The sequence below is a fragment of the Salmo salar genome, chromosome 06, assembly GCF_965601325.2.
Source record: "Salmo salar chromosome 06, fSalSal1, whole genome shotgun sequence".
NCBI classification, from domain to species: Eukaryota; Metazoa; Chordata; class Actinopteri; order Salmoniformes; family Salmonidae; genus Salmo; species Salmo salar.
Genome location: NC_138296.1, coordinates 41,374,579 through 41,391,468, shown reverse-complemented (window position 1 = coordinate 41,391,468; position 16,890 = coordinate 41,374,579). Strand labels below are relative to the sequence as shown.

The 16,890-nt window shown below is 44.4% G+C and overlaps 2 protein-coding genes across 2 annotated transcripts; both read right to left on the bottom strand.

The window, feature by feature from the left end:
* Positions 1–596: 596 nt before the first annotated feature.
* Positions 597–12,110, bottom strand: LOC106607235 (dynein axonemal assembly factor 8). Its single transcript, XM_045720520.2, has 30 exons — positions 11,885–12,110; positions 11,535–11,639; positions 10,987–11,433; positions 10,737–10,839; positions 8,800–8,959; positions 8,474–8,716; positions 8,029–8,319; positions 7,622–7,763; positions 7,301–7,495; positions 7,030–7,182; positions 6,680–6,874; positions 6,467–6,580; positions 6,187–6,331; positions 5,773–6,067; positions 5,328–5,404; positions 5,025–5,179; positions 4,765–4,891; positions 4,026–4,157; positions 3,772–3,936; positions 3,291–3,593; positions 3,128–3,184; positions 3,007–3,045; positions 2,676–2,845; positions 2,375–2,570; positions 2,110–2,204; positions 1,879–1,993; positions 1,449–1,660; positions 1,253–1,338; positions 1,068–1,137; positions 597–883 (listed from the first exon to the last, which is right to left on the bottom strand). Exons 1-30 carry the CDS (start codon positions 11,999–12,001, stop codon positions 803–805), a joined length of 4,785 nt encoding a protein of 1,594 aa, XP_045576476.2. The 5' UTR covers positions 12,002–12,110; the 3' UTR covers positions 597–802.
* Positions 12,111–12,589: 479 nt separating this feature from the next.
* On the bottom strand, positions 12,590–15,258 carry LOC106607361 (uncharacterized). The gene is made up of 2 exons (XM_014204263.3): positions 15,101–15,258; positions 12,590–14,762 (listed from the first exon to the last, which is right to left on the bottom strand). Exon 2 carries the CDS (start codon positions 14,755–14,757, stop codon positions 12,955–12,957), a length of 1,803 nt encoding a protein of 600 aa, XP_014059738.2. The 5' UTR covers positions 14,758–14,762; positions 15,101–15,258; the 3' UTR covers positions 12,590–12,954.
* Positions 15,259–16,890: the final 1,632 nt, after the last annotated feature.

The following is a 16,890-nucleotide window of genomic DNA, read 5'->3' as shown; positions in this document are numbered from 1 at the left end:
TGCAGTTTTCCGGTCTCTGTATTTATCAGTGTAATGATTAAGGGGATGGGGGATACATTTTATTTTCTCAGGGTTTCGGTTATGACTGTAGGATAAGGTTCTTAAATTGTGAACTGTAGTTCATAGATGTATTTGCGCTGATGTCGACGGAAGTAGACATTTGTATTACGAATGAGAAACATATCCTTTATTTTGTTACAATAAAGTATGGACAAATAGGACATTGTATATTGAATTAGTATTCAGCTACCCCATATAAATTATGGGAGTTCCCCTGTGTTAAAGTTGATCCTCTTTATGGAATCAAAGAAAGGCTGGATTTGACTTTACTCAAAATTAAGTAGGAGGTATTGAATCTTTTGCTTGTAGAGTATCATTAACTTGTTCAATTGTACTGCAACATTATGCAATGGTTTACAGAATTCACAATTTGTATCATCTTGGGAATTAAAACCATTTTTGATCTTAAATGTGTTGAATATTTGTTTCATGGATTTAAAACAAGGTAGTAATGAAAGTATGTACTTCTAGATCACTAAACTCCAACGATTAATGCCCCTTGACAAGTATAATCTTGCAATAACTGAAACATGAACCAGCATTTTAAGTATTTATTTTCTTCACATGAAAAACCATTGTTTTTACTTTTTGGGAGGGGGTTACATAAAGGTTTCTTACCACAACCAATTCAATATTTTCTTTATACAGTATTGGAATGTATCAAATGGATTATAATCAAAGATTGGTACAGAATTCCAGAAAATAGGTTGGCCTTCTTGGTAATGCTCTATAGCATTAAGGTTCACTCAGATTGCTGTGGTACAATGGCATGATGACTATCAGGAGACAGGACATCAAATAGATAGCACAGAAGCTGCAATGCCTAGAGCCAAAACAGACAAGAGATGTTCTCAGACATGCTTGTTATCAATAGTGCTTTCTTCATAGACATTCACTCACAATCTTGTTTTATCGAGGTCACTTGATCCTGTTAACTAAACATAAGGGTCCATTTTGCCATTATTTGGTACTACAACACAATGTTTCTGCAGTTAGAACAAGCTTACTTTTTTTTCAGTGCTGGGATAAATCAGCATTTTCCCCACTTCGGCAAGGTTAGACCTCTCTCTGGAAATACTATAGTGCAAAAGAAATAAACCATAGCATATTAATCTATGCATTCCATTATGATGCAAAGAAGAAAATGCAAAACACTAACTGGTACATGTTTTTGAGTAGCCCATTTCCTTACCTTTCAAGCATGGAGTCAAAGCAGGTCACAACGTTATCTTTCTGTAGAACAACGATAAGACAAGGGCCCTCGGGTAGAGCACAAATCTAGAGGAGATAGTCAATGCCACAAGCTGAGTGTTACAGTGAGTGACCACTGCATGCTGCTATTGCGCAACTATCAAACTCCTTCTACATGGCAGATACCCACTCCTCACCTTCCCATCCCTCTCAGAGGGTAGCATCAGTGTCTCAGCTATGTGACATCTCTGGGTCTCATCCAGGACAGTCATCCTCCCGGCCACCAGGTGGCAGCCTGTCCTCAGCAGCTGCTCAAGCAGGTCCAGGTGGATGGGGGCTGGGCCCAGTACACTGTTGGGCAGCAGCAGGCAGGTGGTTTGGCAGAGAGCACTGCGGACCAAGAGCCTTGCTGCCACCCACACACAAACAGCCACGTTTACAAAGTTCAACTGCTGTTGATACCGCATCAACTAAACACAACAACAGTTGCCCCAGACCAATCATCGGCAACGTCCCAATAAAAAGTCAATGATTAAGGGACCTGTTTTGTATCCACATAAAAGTAGTAAATAAGCGATTCAACAACAAAGATTCAGCTAGGCTAAAACATTCAAAACTAGACCTCACCTCCATTCAGTCCAGAAGCCATAAGGTGTGATAAAGATGGCTTGTTCGCAGCAGCAAGAGTGTGGCTCTGTTCACGGGCCAGACAAGCCAAAGGGTCTGAATGTACACTGGGTATCTGTGAACAGTGAGTGACAACAGACACAACATGTGTTCGTTATTAAACACGGCATAAGAGACGGCTATACATCTAGGAATAGTAAATCATGTCTATTGTAGCACTGTGTGATGTACCTGCTCCTGTCTCATGGTGTTGGTCTCTGTGCAGCATAGGCCCTGAGGGAACAGCCTCTTCACATCTTGAACAGCTCTCTGATAGCTCCTTGATCCTAAAACATAGAATTATATCATTCATCATGAGCTACTAACATTACATCTGAAACATTAAAGCCTTGTTCCAAAGCCAGTCTCAGCCACTCTGTAACTGATTGATCTATGTTGTCTGGCAGGGCCTGGAAGGTGGCCCAGTATGGTGCGGGGGCAAGGGCCACTGACTGACCATAGATGCCGCTGTGTAGCTGGTCCGAGGTGTAATAGGCCCTCCAGAGGAATTGGTCCTGACCGCGGGCCTGGGCAGGGTCCTCAGGTCCCAGCATGTCCAGTAGCCTCTTCACAGCGTTCTCCCTCTGCAGGCACAGAGCCAGGGAAGGCCCAGAGCTCAAGTACTGGACATGGGCTTCTACAGCAGAGGGGTCCTAGAGGAAATCACAAGAGGAAAACTGAGCTAAGCCAATGCATTTAAAACAATGTAACAATCTGTCCACTGGCCTGGTTTAGGTAGGTAGGAATATGTTAGTTGCCTGATGCTCTGCAGCAGACACCAGTGACACAGCTGTGCTATTGTCCAGAACCAGCACATGCAGGCCCACCACAGTGAAGCCACTCCGCTGGACTTTGCTGAGGATTTTCCCCAGAGCATGGCTCCACACTCCAGGCTTGAACAGACACAGTGTGACCAGAGGCTGGGAGCCTGATGGAAACATAAGAGTGGCAAACAGGGTGCTTAGATATTTGTAACCATTGTTTAAGTAATCGACTTTGCAAGTAACCAATGTTTAATAAAACATCCTACATTACATCATACTATTTAAAGGTCAAAGTTCATCCAAATAAACCCGTTTCCAAACTCACCCTGCACCATGCAGTTTAACAATGACTCACACTGGGAACCTGTAAGGAACATTAAACACAAGTCAGAAGGGAGGTGGGTGAGAGAGTCGTTTGAATGTGCTGAAGACCCGGTGACACATACCAGCTACATTAATGCGAGGTGGGGGTAGGAACTTCAGTAATGGGCGCACACTGTGATCTGAAGATGAGAGAAAATCCACATAGATCCAGCTATCCTTGACATGATTACCCCAGATATAGGGTATAGTGAAATAGTACCTAGCTTGCACTGACTCGTTTTTTACCAGGGATCATGTCTCCCAGGGAGAAGAAGAGGGATGCTTGTCTGAAGGCCAGTTCAGGAGTGGGAGACACCAGTATGTTCAGATTCCCGGGGTAGTCCCGTGGCAGGAGCCGCCGTAGAGTGGCGAAGGCGTCCACCCTCCTCAGGGCACACACCAGGGCAGGGGAGGAGGCCAGGCCCACCAGGCTGCTCTGCCACAGCCGGTCTCCTACCTCGTAGGGGCTCACTTCCCGCGCCTGCTGCCGGGACAATGTGGGCAGCCACTTCAGGGCCAGCAGCTCGAATCCATCCTCCCCGACATTGCCTGATGGAGAAACAGGGTAGAAAGGAGAGAAACGCAGGGCAAGGTTAGGTAGGTGAGGAGTTCAGCGCTACAGCTGAATTGCAAGTACAATATTGGTACTATGAAAAATATTATGCATTTGAAATATATTTCATTACATGGGCTGTGTTGTGGGAATGGTTAATGTGGGGTAAAGTACCTGTTGTGTCCCCTGTCCAGAGCCTGTTTAGCAGGCTCAGGCCCTGACTGATGTCCCTTCCAGCCAGCGTAAGCACCACTACCTGCTCCAGCTCTGGGTTGGATGGACACCTGTGTTTGGACAGCACCACATTGCAGGGGTTGGGTACGGCCCACATTCGCCCACCTGAGAACCAAGCATGAACATAAACTCAATTAGACCAGGAAGCCAAGGAGGGGGTCATTATTGACAGACTGTGTTAACTCTTCCTTTACCAAAGCTATGGAGCAGGCTCTCTCTGAAGGGCAACATGTGAAAGCAGCTGCTTGGGTCCAGCTTTCCTTCATCTGACAGTCTGATGTGGATATATCCCAACAACCTCTGCTTCTCCAACTCTTTCACAAGGGCTGACAAAAAGAGGAATATGTGTCAATAGACTGAACATTGATGTCACAAGCTCAAATGGGAAGATATGTTCTTTATTCACTGACTGTACAAAACATTAGGAACACCTACACTTTCCATGACATAGACTGACCAGGTGAATCCAGGTAAAAGCTATGATCTCTTATTGATGTCACCTGTTAAATCTACTTCAATCAGTGTAGATGAAGGTGTATGTGTGCCATTCAGAGGGTGAATAGGCAAGACAGAATATTTAAGTTCCTTTGAACGGGGTATGGTAGTAGGTGCCAGGCTTGAGTGTCAAGAACTGCAACGCTGCTGGGTTTTTCACGCTCAACAGTTTCCCGTGTGTATCAATGGTCCACCACCCAAAGGACGTCCAGGCAACTTGACACAACTGTGGGAAGCATTGGCGTAAACATCGGCCAGCATCCCTGTGGAACGCTTTCAACACCTTGTAGTCCATGCCCCAACGAATTTAGGCTGTTCTGAGGGCAAAAGGGCGTGCAACTCAATACTAGGAAGGTGTTCCTAATGTTTTGTACACTCAGTGTACTTTTGAGGTGATAGAAGCAGAGATATTAGGTATTACAGGGTTACGTGCTATACCTGCAGGCAGGCTGGCACAGTGACGCAGGCCACTCTCTCTCCTCAGAAGTAAGACCAAGCAGTGGGAAGACAGCTCAACCTTCTTCTCATCCACAGTAACAGTGGGCGGACTGCAGAACACTGACACCTTGTCAAAAAGAAAGACAAGTTTTTAAGGGCATAGTCAACACTGATCTCGCCAGCTCCTCTCAGGCGCTTTGCTGTCAATTCAGTGTGGTGTGACTGATCTGGAGACAGTGTGGTGGAGGTGGGGTCGTTACCTGCTGACTTGTGAGTCCGAGTGCCTGGGTTCGTTTGGTGGGGAGCTGCAGCCTCTGGACCCCCCTCAGACTGAACCCTCTGCCCTCACACACAGACAGAACCTGGCTGTAGCAGCATGGCGCCACCGCTGGAGACACTATCAAGAACACGTCCACTATGAGGTGGGAAGGGAAGAGTCAGATCCACAGTAAGACATTTTGAAACTTCTTGGGATCTACTTGGGATCTAGACTAGAGTAAAGCATTAAGCCATACATAACTCTGACATTGTTTACCTCAAGTGGGTACTTGTTTCTGAGTTACCTTTAACAGTAGCACACAGGGTGGTAGAGGACCTGGTTAAATACAAGGGGCTGCTTCCCTCTCCACCATGGGCAGAGCTGAGAGTGTTGGAAGAAAATCATGTTTTTTGTGAAATACTTTGACTACTGTTTGTGTTGTGTGTGTGTGTGTATATATATATATATAGCCCAAGAAGATGAAAACAAATGTATCAATCAATGTTTACTGAGTAAACCTTCAGTCTCTTGACCTTCCATCTACTCATGATGATTAATGATGTTGTTTTTTAAATTGCTTGTTGTTTTGTTGCTTTTGCTTTACAACGCTTTGAGATTCGTTATGTAAGGTATAGCGCTATAAAAGTTCAATAAATTATTATTAGTAGTAGTAATGTGTTTGTTTTTCTATTTGTAATGTTTGAGTGATGGTTGTGAGACATCATGATGGTGCTGGACTACAAACACACCTGTCAGTTGGAGCCTGGTCAGGGTTCTGGGAATTATTTCCTGGAACTCTCCCTGCGAACCACGTGACCAGTTCCCTGTGCACACTGCTGGCCAGGCGTGGGGAGTAGAGGAGCGGCAAGTTCTTGCTGCTGTAGTGCAGGGCGTTGATGGATGCCGGGTCTGTCTTCCTAGCCAGCAGGGGGTCTGAAGGGCCTGTTACATCCTGCCACACGGTGCGGGCGTGAGGCCCTCGGACAGCCAGGGCAAGGACGGGCTGATCGGCCCCATCGTCTCCCTGCCCGTAGGATACTCTGCCTGAATCAGAGACAGAATTACTATAACTTACTGAATCATTCCAGTCTAGGCCACTGAAGATCTGCAGACTAGATAAGAATATAACAGAATAGAAATTTATTAGTTGATAAACGTTTTACCGGCGCTGTTGGTCAGAAGGCCAGGAGGAGGGTAAAGGAGGCGGAGGCCACACACATCCAGGCCTGAGTTGTGGAGAAGCTGGAGGGTGTGGTGAACCACCAGGGGATGCAGGAACAAAGACGTGTATCCCAGAGCAACAGCTACCTGTGAGGAGAAGAAGAAAAAAAACTGTATGGTTGATTTCCTCATCTTATACCAACAGTCATGACCATGGGGTATTAACACTGAGGTTAGACGATACCAAGGAGCTTAGGAACAGCTGAGACAGGATGTTCTTACCTCTGTGTGTAGCTGCTGAGTGCACATGGTCTCAGGCCTCTGACAGCTGACTTCCTGAGTCTCAACAGTCTGCCAGTAGAAGCCTGGGTTCAGACCAAAGGTCCTCTTCACAGCCTGAGACACAGGGCAAATTATACAGCACATTACAGGGAACAGATCCACATCATCAAGTCAATCTCAGATTCTAAGCATTCACCTGTACCTACTACCTACCATTTTGTCTGAGTTGACAGAGATAAAGCTGTCCAGGCAGGAGGCAGGTATGTGGACGGTTGGGGGATAGGCCTGTTGGTCTAATAGGCTCCTGAGCTGCGGCAGCCAATGGGTGATGGCTCTGAGGGAGGTCTGAGAGAGGAACCTGCAGACACGCTGCTGGAACACACTATGGCCCTTATCCACACCCCGTTTCTATGAAGAAGAAAAAGGAAAATCACTTAACTGCAGAAAAGGTGGTGGAGGAACAGAGGAAATGTTTGGGTGCATTCACATAGAATTGGGAATTAGAATACTACCACTACTAATAATTAGTAATTTAAAAGGATCTCCATGTTCATTCCTCTCACCCGGGGTTTTTGGACAAGTTGTAGGCTCTCTCCGTGGGACACAGCACAGATGTGTAGAGCCAGTCCATCCTCTGTCCACAGCTGCTGTAGGCCAGCCACCCAAAAAGGTACAGCAGCCCTGTCATCACTACCTTGAGGGCCTGGTGCTCCAACCTAAAACACACAAGTTTGAGGCCTCAGTAAGACATGGACTCCATCTCAAACAGAGTAAAAATAATCAGATGATCTCAGTTGAATGACGTTGTCAAGAACTAGTCAAATAAATACTCACCAAAGACAGAAACCAAGCAACCAGAGCATTGTATATATGGGATTTGGTTGTGGCTGACTCCACTGTTGGTGCTTTCCAATGATGACTGCTGCTGGCTACCAGGCCTGGACTGGAGAGGCATACAGTCAGCAGCAAGCACTCCTTATCCTCCATATCAGCAGGCAGAATATTAACTGATTGTAGGTGAGAGGCCTCCTGAAAAAAAAGAACGAAAAATATTATATATGTAGGGGTAACGCTGAGGGAATGACAATGACAAAGAAGACTGAGTGGAGAGCTATTGAATTGTGAGCACTGAGTCTCTGTTCCAGATGAACTTACAGCGTCATAAAGAACATCAGTCTTCTCAGCGGCAGGCTCCCTGTCTCCGGCAGACCTTGTTGGTCTAAAGCTTTCCAGCTGTTTCTGGAGCTGTTGCTGGCGCTGTGCTCTCTGTTTCTGTTGCTCTCTCTGCTCTCGGTCACTGACAGGTCACAAAACAGGTGTTCAGCCACCAGTGGAGGCTGCTGAGGGGAGGACGGCTCATAATAATTTCTGGAACGGAGCGAATGGAATGGCATCAAACTATGTGTTTGATGTACAGTATTTGATACTATTCCACTCCAGCCTTTAGCACGAGCCCGTCCTCCCAAATTATGGTGCCACCAACCTCCTGTGTGAGCCACTGTGACTAAGATTCAAGATACAGTATATGAGACAAAGTCCCCTAAAATGAACATGTTATCTACCTTTGTTTCTTTGGCTGCCCGGTAGTAGCACTCTGCTGAATAGCAGGTGTTCTCTCAACTGGCGGCCTGTTTTGGTCACGCTTCATTATGGGAGATGTGGTTTGGTTGTCCACCTCTGGAAGCAGAGATGTTATCTCATTGTTAGCCTCAGGCAGCTTGTCCTTCAAGGCCACTCTTCTGGGGGTTCTGCATGTCGAATCTGCTGGAACTGGATCTTTCCTGTCCGGCTCTCTCCTGTTTCTGTTCGCCTCGCGTAACATTCTGAGTAACAGGCTCTTTCCAGTTACTTCCCTGGGAGAAGAAAAAGAAAAAACAGTAACTCAGGAAGGAGTAAAACTGGTACATAGTTCACAGACACAGAGCCATTATAGTACTGTATATCTACAAACTTATGTAATAATGTTTAGAGCTTTACAATGGGTCAGTTATTCAAGGCAATATTTACTCTTTTCCATTCAGTAAACCAGACCGTATATTACTGTCTGTTTTCTCATCAGATTGGTTTTCGTCGTGTAGGTTGGGGTTGGTCAGTTTCATGGATTGTGATGAAGTGCTGTTACATGGTCTGGTTGTGTTCGTGGGAGGCTCAGGGTTACGTAAATCAATATAAACGGTGGGCGCTTCCTGGCGGCTTGGCTGCAACTCAAATGCCATCCTTTTGAAAGACTTTCTCCATCCACCATTTTGTCTGCAGTAAACAAAACGTTCATGTTAATTAATTACATTATTCATAATCATGTGAAACCCACACAACTTGATCATATATTTTACCTGAAATTGGTAGGATGTTGGACAGGTGCTTTCTGAGGCACACCAGAAGTTTTATCTGGCGCAGTTTCTCTTTCCTCTTCAGCATCTCCACTTGACTGTGTCCTACAGAAAGCAGCCAGCCTCTCCAATATAGTATCCTGTGACCTTACATTGTCTCCATCTGTGACCAAATTGAGAATGAATTGATTACATCATTATGATAATAGCATTGAGTGTGAATGACATGCTTGGTGCACACTGGTTACTCTACATCTACTAGTTGTTCAGCAGTAGCTATACAGTTGAAGTCGGAAGTTTACATACACCTTAGCCAAATACATTTAAATTCAGTTTTTCACAATTCCTGACATTTAATCCTAGTAAAAATTCCCTGTCTTAGGTCAGTTAGGATCACCACTTTATTTAAAAATGTGAAATGTCAGAATAATAGTAGAGAGATTTATTTCAGCTTTTATTTCTTTCATCACATTCCCAGTGGGTCAGAAGTTTAACATACACTCAATTAGTACTTGGTAGCATTGCCTTTAAATTGTTTAACTTGGGTCAAACGTTTTGGGTAGCCTTCCACAAGCTTCCCACAATAAGTTGGGGTGAATTTTGGCCAATTCCTCCTGACAGAGCTGGTGTAACGGAGTCAGGTTTGTAGGCCTCCTTGCTCGCACACGCTTTTTCAGTTCTGCCCACAAATTTTCTATAGGATTGAGGTCAGGGCTTTGTGATGGCCACTCCAATACCTTGACTTTGTTGTCCTTAAGCCATTTTGCCACAACTTTGGAAGTATGCTTGGGGTCATTGTCCATTTGGAAGACCCTTTTGCGAGCAAGCTTTAACTTCCTGACTGATGTCTTGAGATGTTGCTTCAATATATCCACATAATTTTCCATCCTCATGATGCCATCTATTTTGTGAAGTGCACCAGGCCCTCCTGCAGCAAAGCACCCCCACAACATGGTGCTTCACGGTTGGGATGGTGTTCTTCGGCTTGCAAGCCTCCCCCTTTTTCCTCCAAACATAACGATGGTCATTATGGCCAAACAGTTCTATTTTTGTTTCATCAGACCAGTGGAAATTTCTCCAAAAAGTACAATCTTTGTCCCCATGTGCAGTTGAAAACCGTAGTCTGGCTTTTTTTTATGGCGGTTTGGGAGCAGTGGCTTCTTCCTTGCTGAGCAGCCTTTCAGGTTATGTCGATATAGGACTCGTTTTACTGTGGATATAGATACGTTTGTACCTGTTTCCTCCAGCATCTTCACAAGGTCCTTTGCTGTTGTCCTGGGATTGATTTGCACTTTTCGCACAAAAGTATGTTCATCTCTAGGAGACAGAACGCGTCTCCTTCCTGAGCGGTATAATGGCTGCGTGGTCCCATGGTGTTTATACTTGCGTACTATTGTTGGTACAGATGAACGTGGTACCTTCAGGCGTTTGGAAATTGCTCGAAAGGATGAACCAGACTTGTGGAGGTCTACAATTTTTTTTCTGAGGTTATGGCTGATTTCTTTTGACTTTCCCATGATGTCAAGCAAAGAGGTACTGCGTTTCAAGGTTGGCCTTGAAATACATCCACAGGCTCACCTCCAATTGACTCAAATGATGTCAATTAGTCTATCAGAAGCTTCTAAAGCCATGACATCATTTTCTGGAATTTCTCATGCTGTTTAAATGCACAGTCAACTTAGTGTATGTAAACGTCTGACCCACTGGAATTGTGATACAGTGAATTATAAGTGAAATAATTTGTCTGTAAACAATTGTTGAAAAAATTACTTGTGTCATGCACAAAGTAGATGTCCTAACCGACTTGCCAAAACTACAGTTTGTTAACAAGAAATTTGTGGAGTGGTTGACAAACGAGTTTTAATGACTCCAACCTAAGTGTATGTAAACTTCCAACTTCAACTGTATCAGTGATACCTTAGAGTTACCCTATTGTCTACCTGGTTGTATTTCCATAGGTTCGTCAGACACACTGCCTCCTAAAAAGAGTCTATCTGTTTGAAGAGTCAGAAGAATCTGGTCCAGATCCCAGTGCTCCAGTGGCTGGTAAAAACACAAAGGTACTGATTTGTAGGACATAACACTTCATCAGTATCTATCTAACTGCAGAATAAAAATGACCAGAGGTCAACAAATACATTAGTTATTATGTAGTACCTTCTCAATTTATAACAGGAAACTTAAACTCACCTCAAAAGACAAAACAGTTTGACTATTTTGTAGTGGCTTTTTCATAGAGCCATTTGGTTCAGTTCTCTGTGTCTTTCTCAAAGCATTGGGTGACTCCAATGTGTTTTCTTCACAAGCTGTGTTATGTGAAGGGTGTGGCGATGTGGACTCAGTTGTTTTTTGTCTGTTTAGTGTGCCATGGCTGTGGTGCGCTGAGGTGTCCCCTTTCATCTCCACAGGAACGTTGCTGCATGGATGGCCTCCTGCCCAAGCTGCATTTCTAATAGAGTCATGGCTGCATATCTCATTTACCTTATTACTTATGGGACTGAGCTCCTGGAGTGTGCCCTGCTGGGCTAAATCAGTGGCTTGATAAACTCCATGGGGTTCAGTTCTAGCCTCTCTATGAGGGCAAAAGGTTTCCTCTGTCAAACACAGTTGTGGCTGTGCCATAGATATTAGAAGCTCCTGTTTGGGATACACACAGATACACACACAGTAACCTTGTTAATAAGGACTCGTCACCAATTGGTGTACACTTGCTCGGCTAGCTAGCTACTTCACGTTACCTCTATTTCAGAGTCCTCCAATGACAGACACTCTAGGCCCTCTATGTGTTTAGGAAGAAGGGCTACTGGTCGGCGAAAGATGGATATGTCTTCTTCATTTTCAGACTGGAGAGTAAGATTAGACAAATTTCAGCTAACATTTTCAGACTGGAGAGTAAGATTAGACAAATTTCAGCTATACATTTATCTAGATTTACTGTGGCAAACACAATTCAAACTCTTGTAGAACAGCAAGTAAGTAGCAAAGTCCATACGAATTAAGGGTTTTTCATAGGGCTAGCTAACGTTGTCTTACTGCTGCACTTGTTGTTAGCTAGCTAACGTTAGATAAGTGCAGTAATCAAACTCACTGATGAAGAATCCGAATCAATGGACGGAATATGGGGTTTGAAGCTGTCAAAAAGTGCATTCCAACGCGTTGAAGGATCCGTGTCCATATTGACATAAACTAATGCATCTATAATCATCAAGATAGACCACTCTTATGTGAAAGCAGTAGCAGTCAGCTACACTAAGTTAGCTAAAGTTAAATAGCTGCTAACAACAACTGGCAAACTGTTGGTTGCCATAACAACTGAACTGCGAGAGGGAGGAGCACGTGTTGCAGTGCAGATGAGATGGGGCCTGGGGAAGATGGTCAACATGATCATGGCAACATCTGTGATGCGACTGCGAGTTAAGTAATGTATGAACCGTTCAAGTTCTGCGGTCTATGAATCCTGCAGTCAAAGCTGTATTGGACATGTGCTGCTGTAAAATTGCTCCTGCCCACTTCTTCAAAATGAAAACGTTATAGTGTCGTTATATGTAGGCCCTGAAGGTTTACTTCTCCCTCTGCTTAGAGTTCTGGACCACTATGGTACAGGAGGAAGTGTTTGCCTTGTGTACACACATGGTCCATCTGGCCCCTCAATAGCTGGGCCTCTGCACCTTTAATTGGTAAAGACTGCTATTGTTTACCTAGGGCCTATATCTATATTTGGTTGTGTGACCAATTCCTTGTTGAGCAAATCTGTCTCTTAAATATTTATTCAGAGCACAAAAACAAACATGACTTGTGTTTATTCAAAGGAGGAGTTTAATAGTCACCCATTCAAAAGTGGACTGCTTTGAAACATGTCCTAAAAGCTAAATGTACTGTACACTGTGTATTCTAGTAGGCTTACTTGCAATTTTTTTGTGCAATGATTTAATGAACATTTCATGAAATATGAAACTAACTAAAAGTGTATGATGCAAAAGCTACATACTTGCAACATGTAGGGCCTAATTACCACAGTAGCAAAAATATTTTGTTACATTACATATTTTGAGAAATAGTTAATATAGGCTAAATCATTGAATGTACAGGGAAAATTGTAGGCTAATAACAATTATTTTGAAATTATTGTCTTCCAAATGTCTGGCGTCTTTGACCCCTTCAGCAGTTGTTGAAATGTTCGTTGCTGATATCCCTCAGGTCATGGCCAACCAAGCCTGGAGGACTGTTGCATGTTATATTGTTGTAGATGGTGACAATAGTGTGGGGTTCCTCTCCCTCAGCCAGGGTTTCCACTTGCCGGGGCACCGTCTGTGGTCTCCTCAAGCTGTAGTCTCTAAGGGGAAGGACACTGCAGTCACAATTCCAACGGTTCCCTGTCAGCCACAGTTGGTGTAGGGTGTCTGGGATATCTGGTGGAATGCTGCTAAGAGCGTTATCTTTCAGGTTTAGATAGCGTAGCCTAGGCAGCAGCTGCATGGTACCATTGTGCAGGATCTCCAGCCTGTTAGCTGAGAGGTCCAGCCACGAGAGATGCTTCAAGGGCATGAGGGCCTCAGAGGGAAGTTGACGGAACAGGTTGCTGGACAGCAGCAGATAATCCAGGTTCTTCAGGCCGTAGAAGGTGTGGGAGGTTAGGACCTCGAGCTTGTTGAATCTCAGGTCTAGTTGTTGTAGGCCCAAGAGTTCCACGAAGCTCTGGCGCTCCACCACAGAGATGTTGTTGTTTTGAAGGAAGAGCCGTCGCAGACCCGATAGTCCAATGAAAGCTTGGGTCGTGACCCTGGTCAGACAGCCCTTATCCAGGTGAAGACTGTGGAGCTTGGAGAGACCTTTGAACACTTGGTCTGGAAGACTGCGGAAACAGCTGCCAGACAGGTTAATGACAGCCAGGTGAGAGAGGCCCATGAAGGTGCCCATCCGGGCCTCCTGCACCTGGTTGTGCTCCAGCTCCAGAACCTCCAGGTGCCCAAGCCCCTCAAAGATCCTGTCCCCCAAGGCCTGGATCCGGTTGTAGCTCAGACGCAGTTCTTCAAGATACTGCAAGTCACGGAAAGTCCTGGGCCTTAGTCCACTGATGGAGTTGTTGGAGAGCCGCAGCACATGGAGGCTGTGAAGACCAAGGAAAGTCTCATCGTGGAGCACTGATAGTTTATTGTTTGTGAGATCCAGCCATCTGAGGGACTTCATACCCACAAAGGCTCTGGGTACCACCGTCACTATCTGATTCTGAGCCAGGTAAAGCTTTTGCAGTTTTGGGAGCTTCATAAACACATTAGCCTTAATGACCTTCAGGTAATTTCCGGTGAGGTCCAACTCCTTCAGCTCGGTAAGACCTTGGAAGAGTTGTGGCTGTAAGTAAGCCAGCCTATTCCCAGCAAGAACCAGCTCCCTCAGGCCATGCAGGTCATGGAACCCAGTCTCAGGCAACACTGCTAATGTGTTCCACCCCAAGTTGAGAAGCCACATATGTGGGAGGCCAGCAAACAACTTCTCCTCAATGCGGGAAAGTTGGTTGTTATGGAGACTAAGCGAGGCGAGGTTAGGCGTGTTCTGGAAGATAGTGCCCGGCAGTGAACGGATGCGGTTGCGCTCCAGGTGAATGTGAGCTAGGGACTTAAGCCCTCTGAACACCTGGGAGTCAAGGGACACCAGCTGACCGCTCTGTAGATTCAGAAAATCCAAGTTGCTGAGATCCTTGAAGGCGGTGACAGGCAGAGTGGTGAACAGGTTTCCATCCAGCCAGAGGGAGCGAGTGGAGACTGGCACGTCAGAGGGGGCCTGGGTGTAGTTGCGTGCGCTGCAGTAGACATTGAGCTCTAGACTGTAGTCGTCATGCAGACAAGTGCAGCCCTTGGAACAAGGAATGGGCTCCTCAGTAGGTTTCTCTCCCCCTGTGTCAGGGTCTGGCACCACCAGCGACGTCCCCAGTACCCACAACACCAGTAGCACAATGGTGTGCATAACAGCTGGGGGTAGAGAGCAGAGGAAGTAAGCTCAATGTCGGTGCTCCTAATCTCAAACTACTTAATAAGCTTATTCTCTTTGTAATTAACATGTATTTTCTCACATTTTAAGTCCTCCCTGAAAGCCAATCAATTAACATATGTACTCAGATTTTACGTGAACCAATTTAAGATCAATAGTATAGGCAATGCTTAGGCCTATTTCCAATATTATTATATATTTTTTTTACTGCAAACATTCATTACTAACATATGCAAAGCTACTATAAAGTGTACATTCATTTCTGTTATGTGTCATTTTAAAATATGAAAGTTCATTGAATCAGAATAATTTACCTTACCTTATATTTCAGCGATTTTGACTGAGGTAGACCGACAGACAGCCACCCACTAAACGAAGGACGTGTGTATTTGTATTTGGAACGGAAAACCTGCCTAGTCTTTCTAGAAAAAGTCAGACCCACTGAACTCTCAGAATTAACCTGTTCATACCCTATGACCAGCATCATCATCAGTCTTTCAATGAGACTATGGTCTTATCTCTCTCAAATATATTTTTTATACGTATACAAACCTATCAGTATCTTTATAAGCACATTTTGAGTGAACATTCTTAACTATTTGATGTTCAAGAATTTAATAAACAAAATGCATTTTTTTCCCCCATGACCTCAGTTACCTCTTATCTCTCTATTGGTTCTTAGTTTTAAATTCAGATTTGTCATACTACATAACATCATTAATACCCCTAAAATTCATATTATATGAATGTCTACTGTACCTATGGTCTGGTGGTCTGACTTTCAAGTAGCCTTTTGCTGTTTACTAAAGCCAGGGTCCTTTCTCTGAGTACATTTACTGTAGATTCTGACTGACACAGACAGCATGGCTGAGAGATAAGACAAACCTGGTGCAATAAACCTGTGCTGGCTGAAAAGTAGCAATGGCATTTTGAAATGTACAGTTGAAGTCGGAAGTTTACTTACACCTTAGTCAAATGCATTTAAACTCAGTTTTTCACAATTCCTGACATTTAATCCTAGTAAAATTCCCTGTCTTAGGTCAGTTAGGATCACCACTTTATTTTAAGAATGTGAAATGTCAGAATAATAGTAGAGAGAATGATTTATTTCAGCTTTTATTTCTTTCATCACATTCCCAGTGGGTCAGAAGTTTACATACACTCAATTAGTATTTGGTAGCATTGCCTTTAAATTGTTTAACTTGGGTCAAACATTTTGGGTAGCCTTCCACAAGCTTCCCACAATAAGTTGGGTGAATTTTGGCCAATTCCTCCTGACAGAGCTGGTGTAACTGAGTCAGGTTTGTAGGCCTCCTTGCTCGCACACGCTTTTTCAGTTCTGCCCACAAATTTTCTATAGGCTTGAGGTCAGGGCTTTGTAATGGCCACTCCAATACCTTGACTTTGTTGTCCTTAAGCCATTTTGTCACAACTTTGGAAGTATGCTTGGGGTCATTGTTCATTTGGAAGATCAATTTGCGAGCAAGCTTTAACTTCCTGACTGATGTCTTGAGATGTTGCTTCAATATATCCACATAATTTTCCATCCTCATGAAGCAATCTATTTTGTGAAGTGCACCAGGCCCTCCTGCAGCAAAGCACCCCCACAACATGATACTGCCACCCCCGTGCTTCACGGTTGGGATGGTATTCTTCGGCTTGCAAGCCTCCCCCTTTTTCCTCCAAACATAACGATGGTCATTATGGCCAAACAGTTCTATTTTTGTTTCATCAGACGAGAGGACATTTCTCCAAAAATTATGATCTTTGTCCCCATGTGCAGTTGCAAACCGTAGTCTGGATTTTTTTATGGCAGTTTTGGAGCAGTGGCTTCTTCCTTGCTGAGCGGCATTTCAGGTTATGTCAATATAGAACTAGTTAAAACTAGGATATAAATACTTTTGTACCTGTTTCCTCCAGCATCTTCACAAGGTCCTTTGCTGTTGTTCTGGGATTGATTTGCACTTTTCGCACCAAAGTACGTTAATCTCTAGAAGACAGAACGCGTCTCCTTCCTGAGCGGTATGACGCTGCGTTGTCCCATGGTGTTTATACTTGCGTACTATTGTTGGTACAGATGAACGTGGTACCTTTAGGCATTTGGAAATT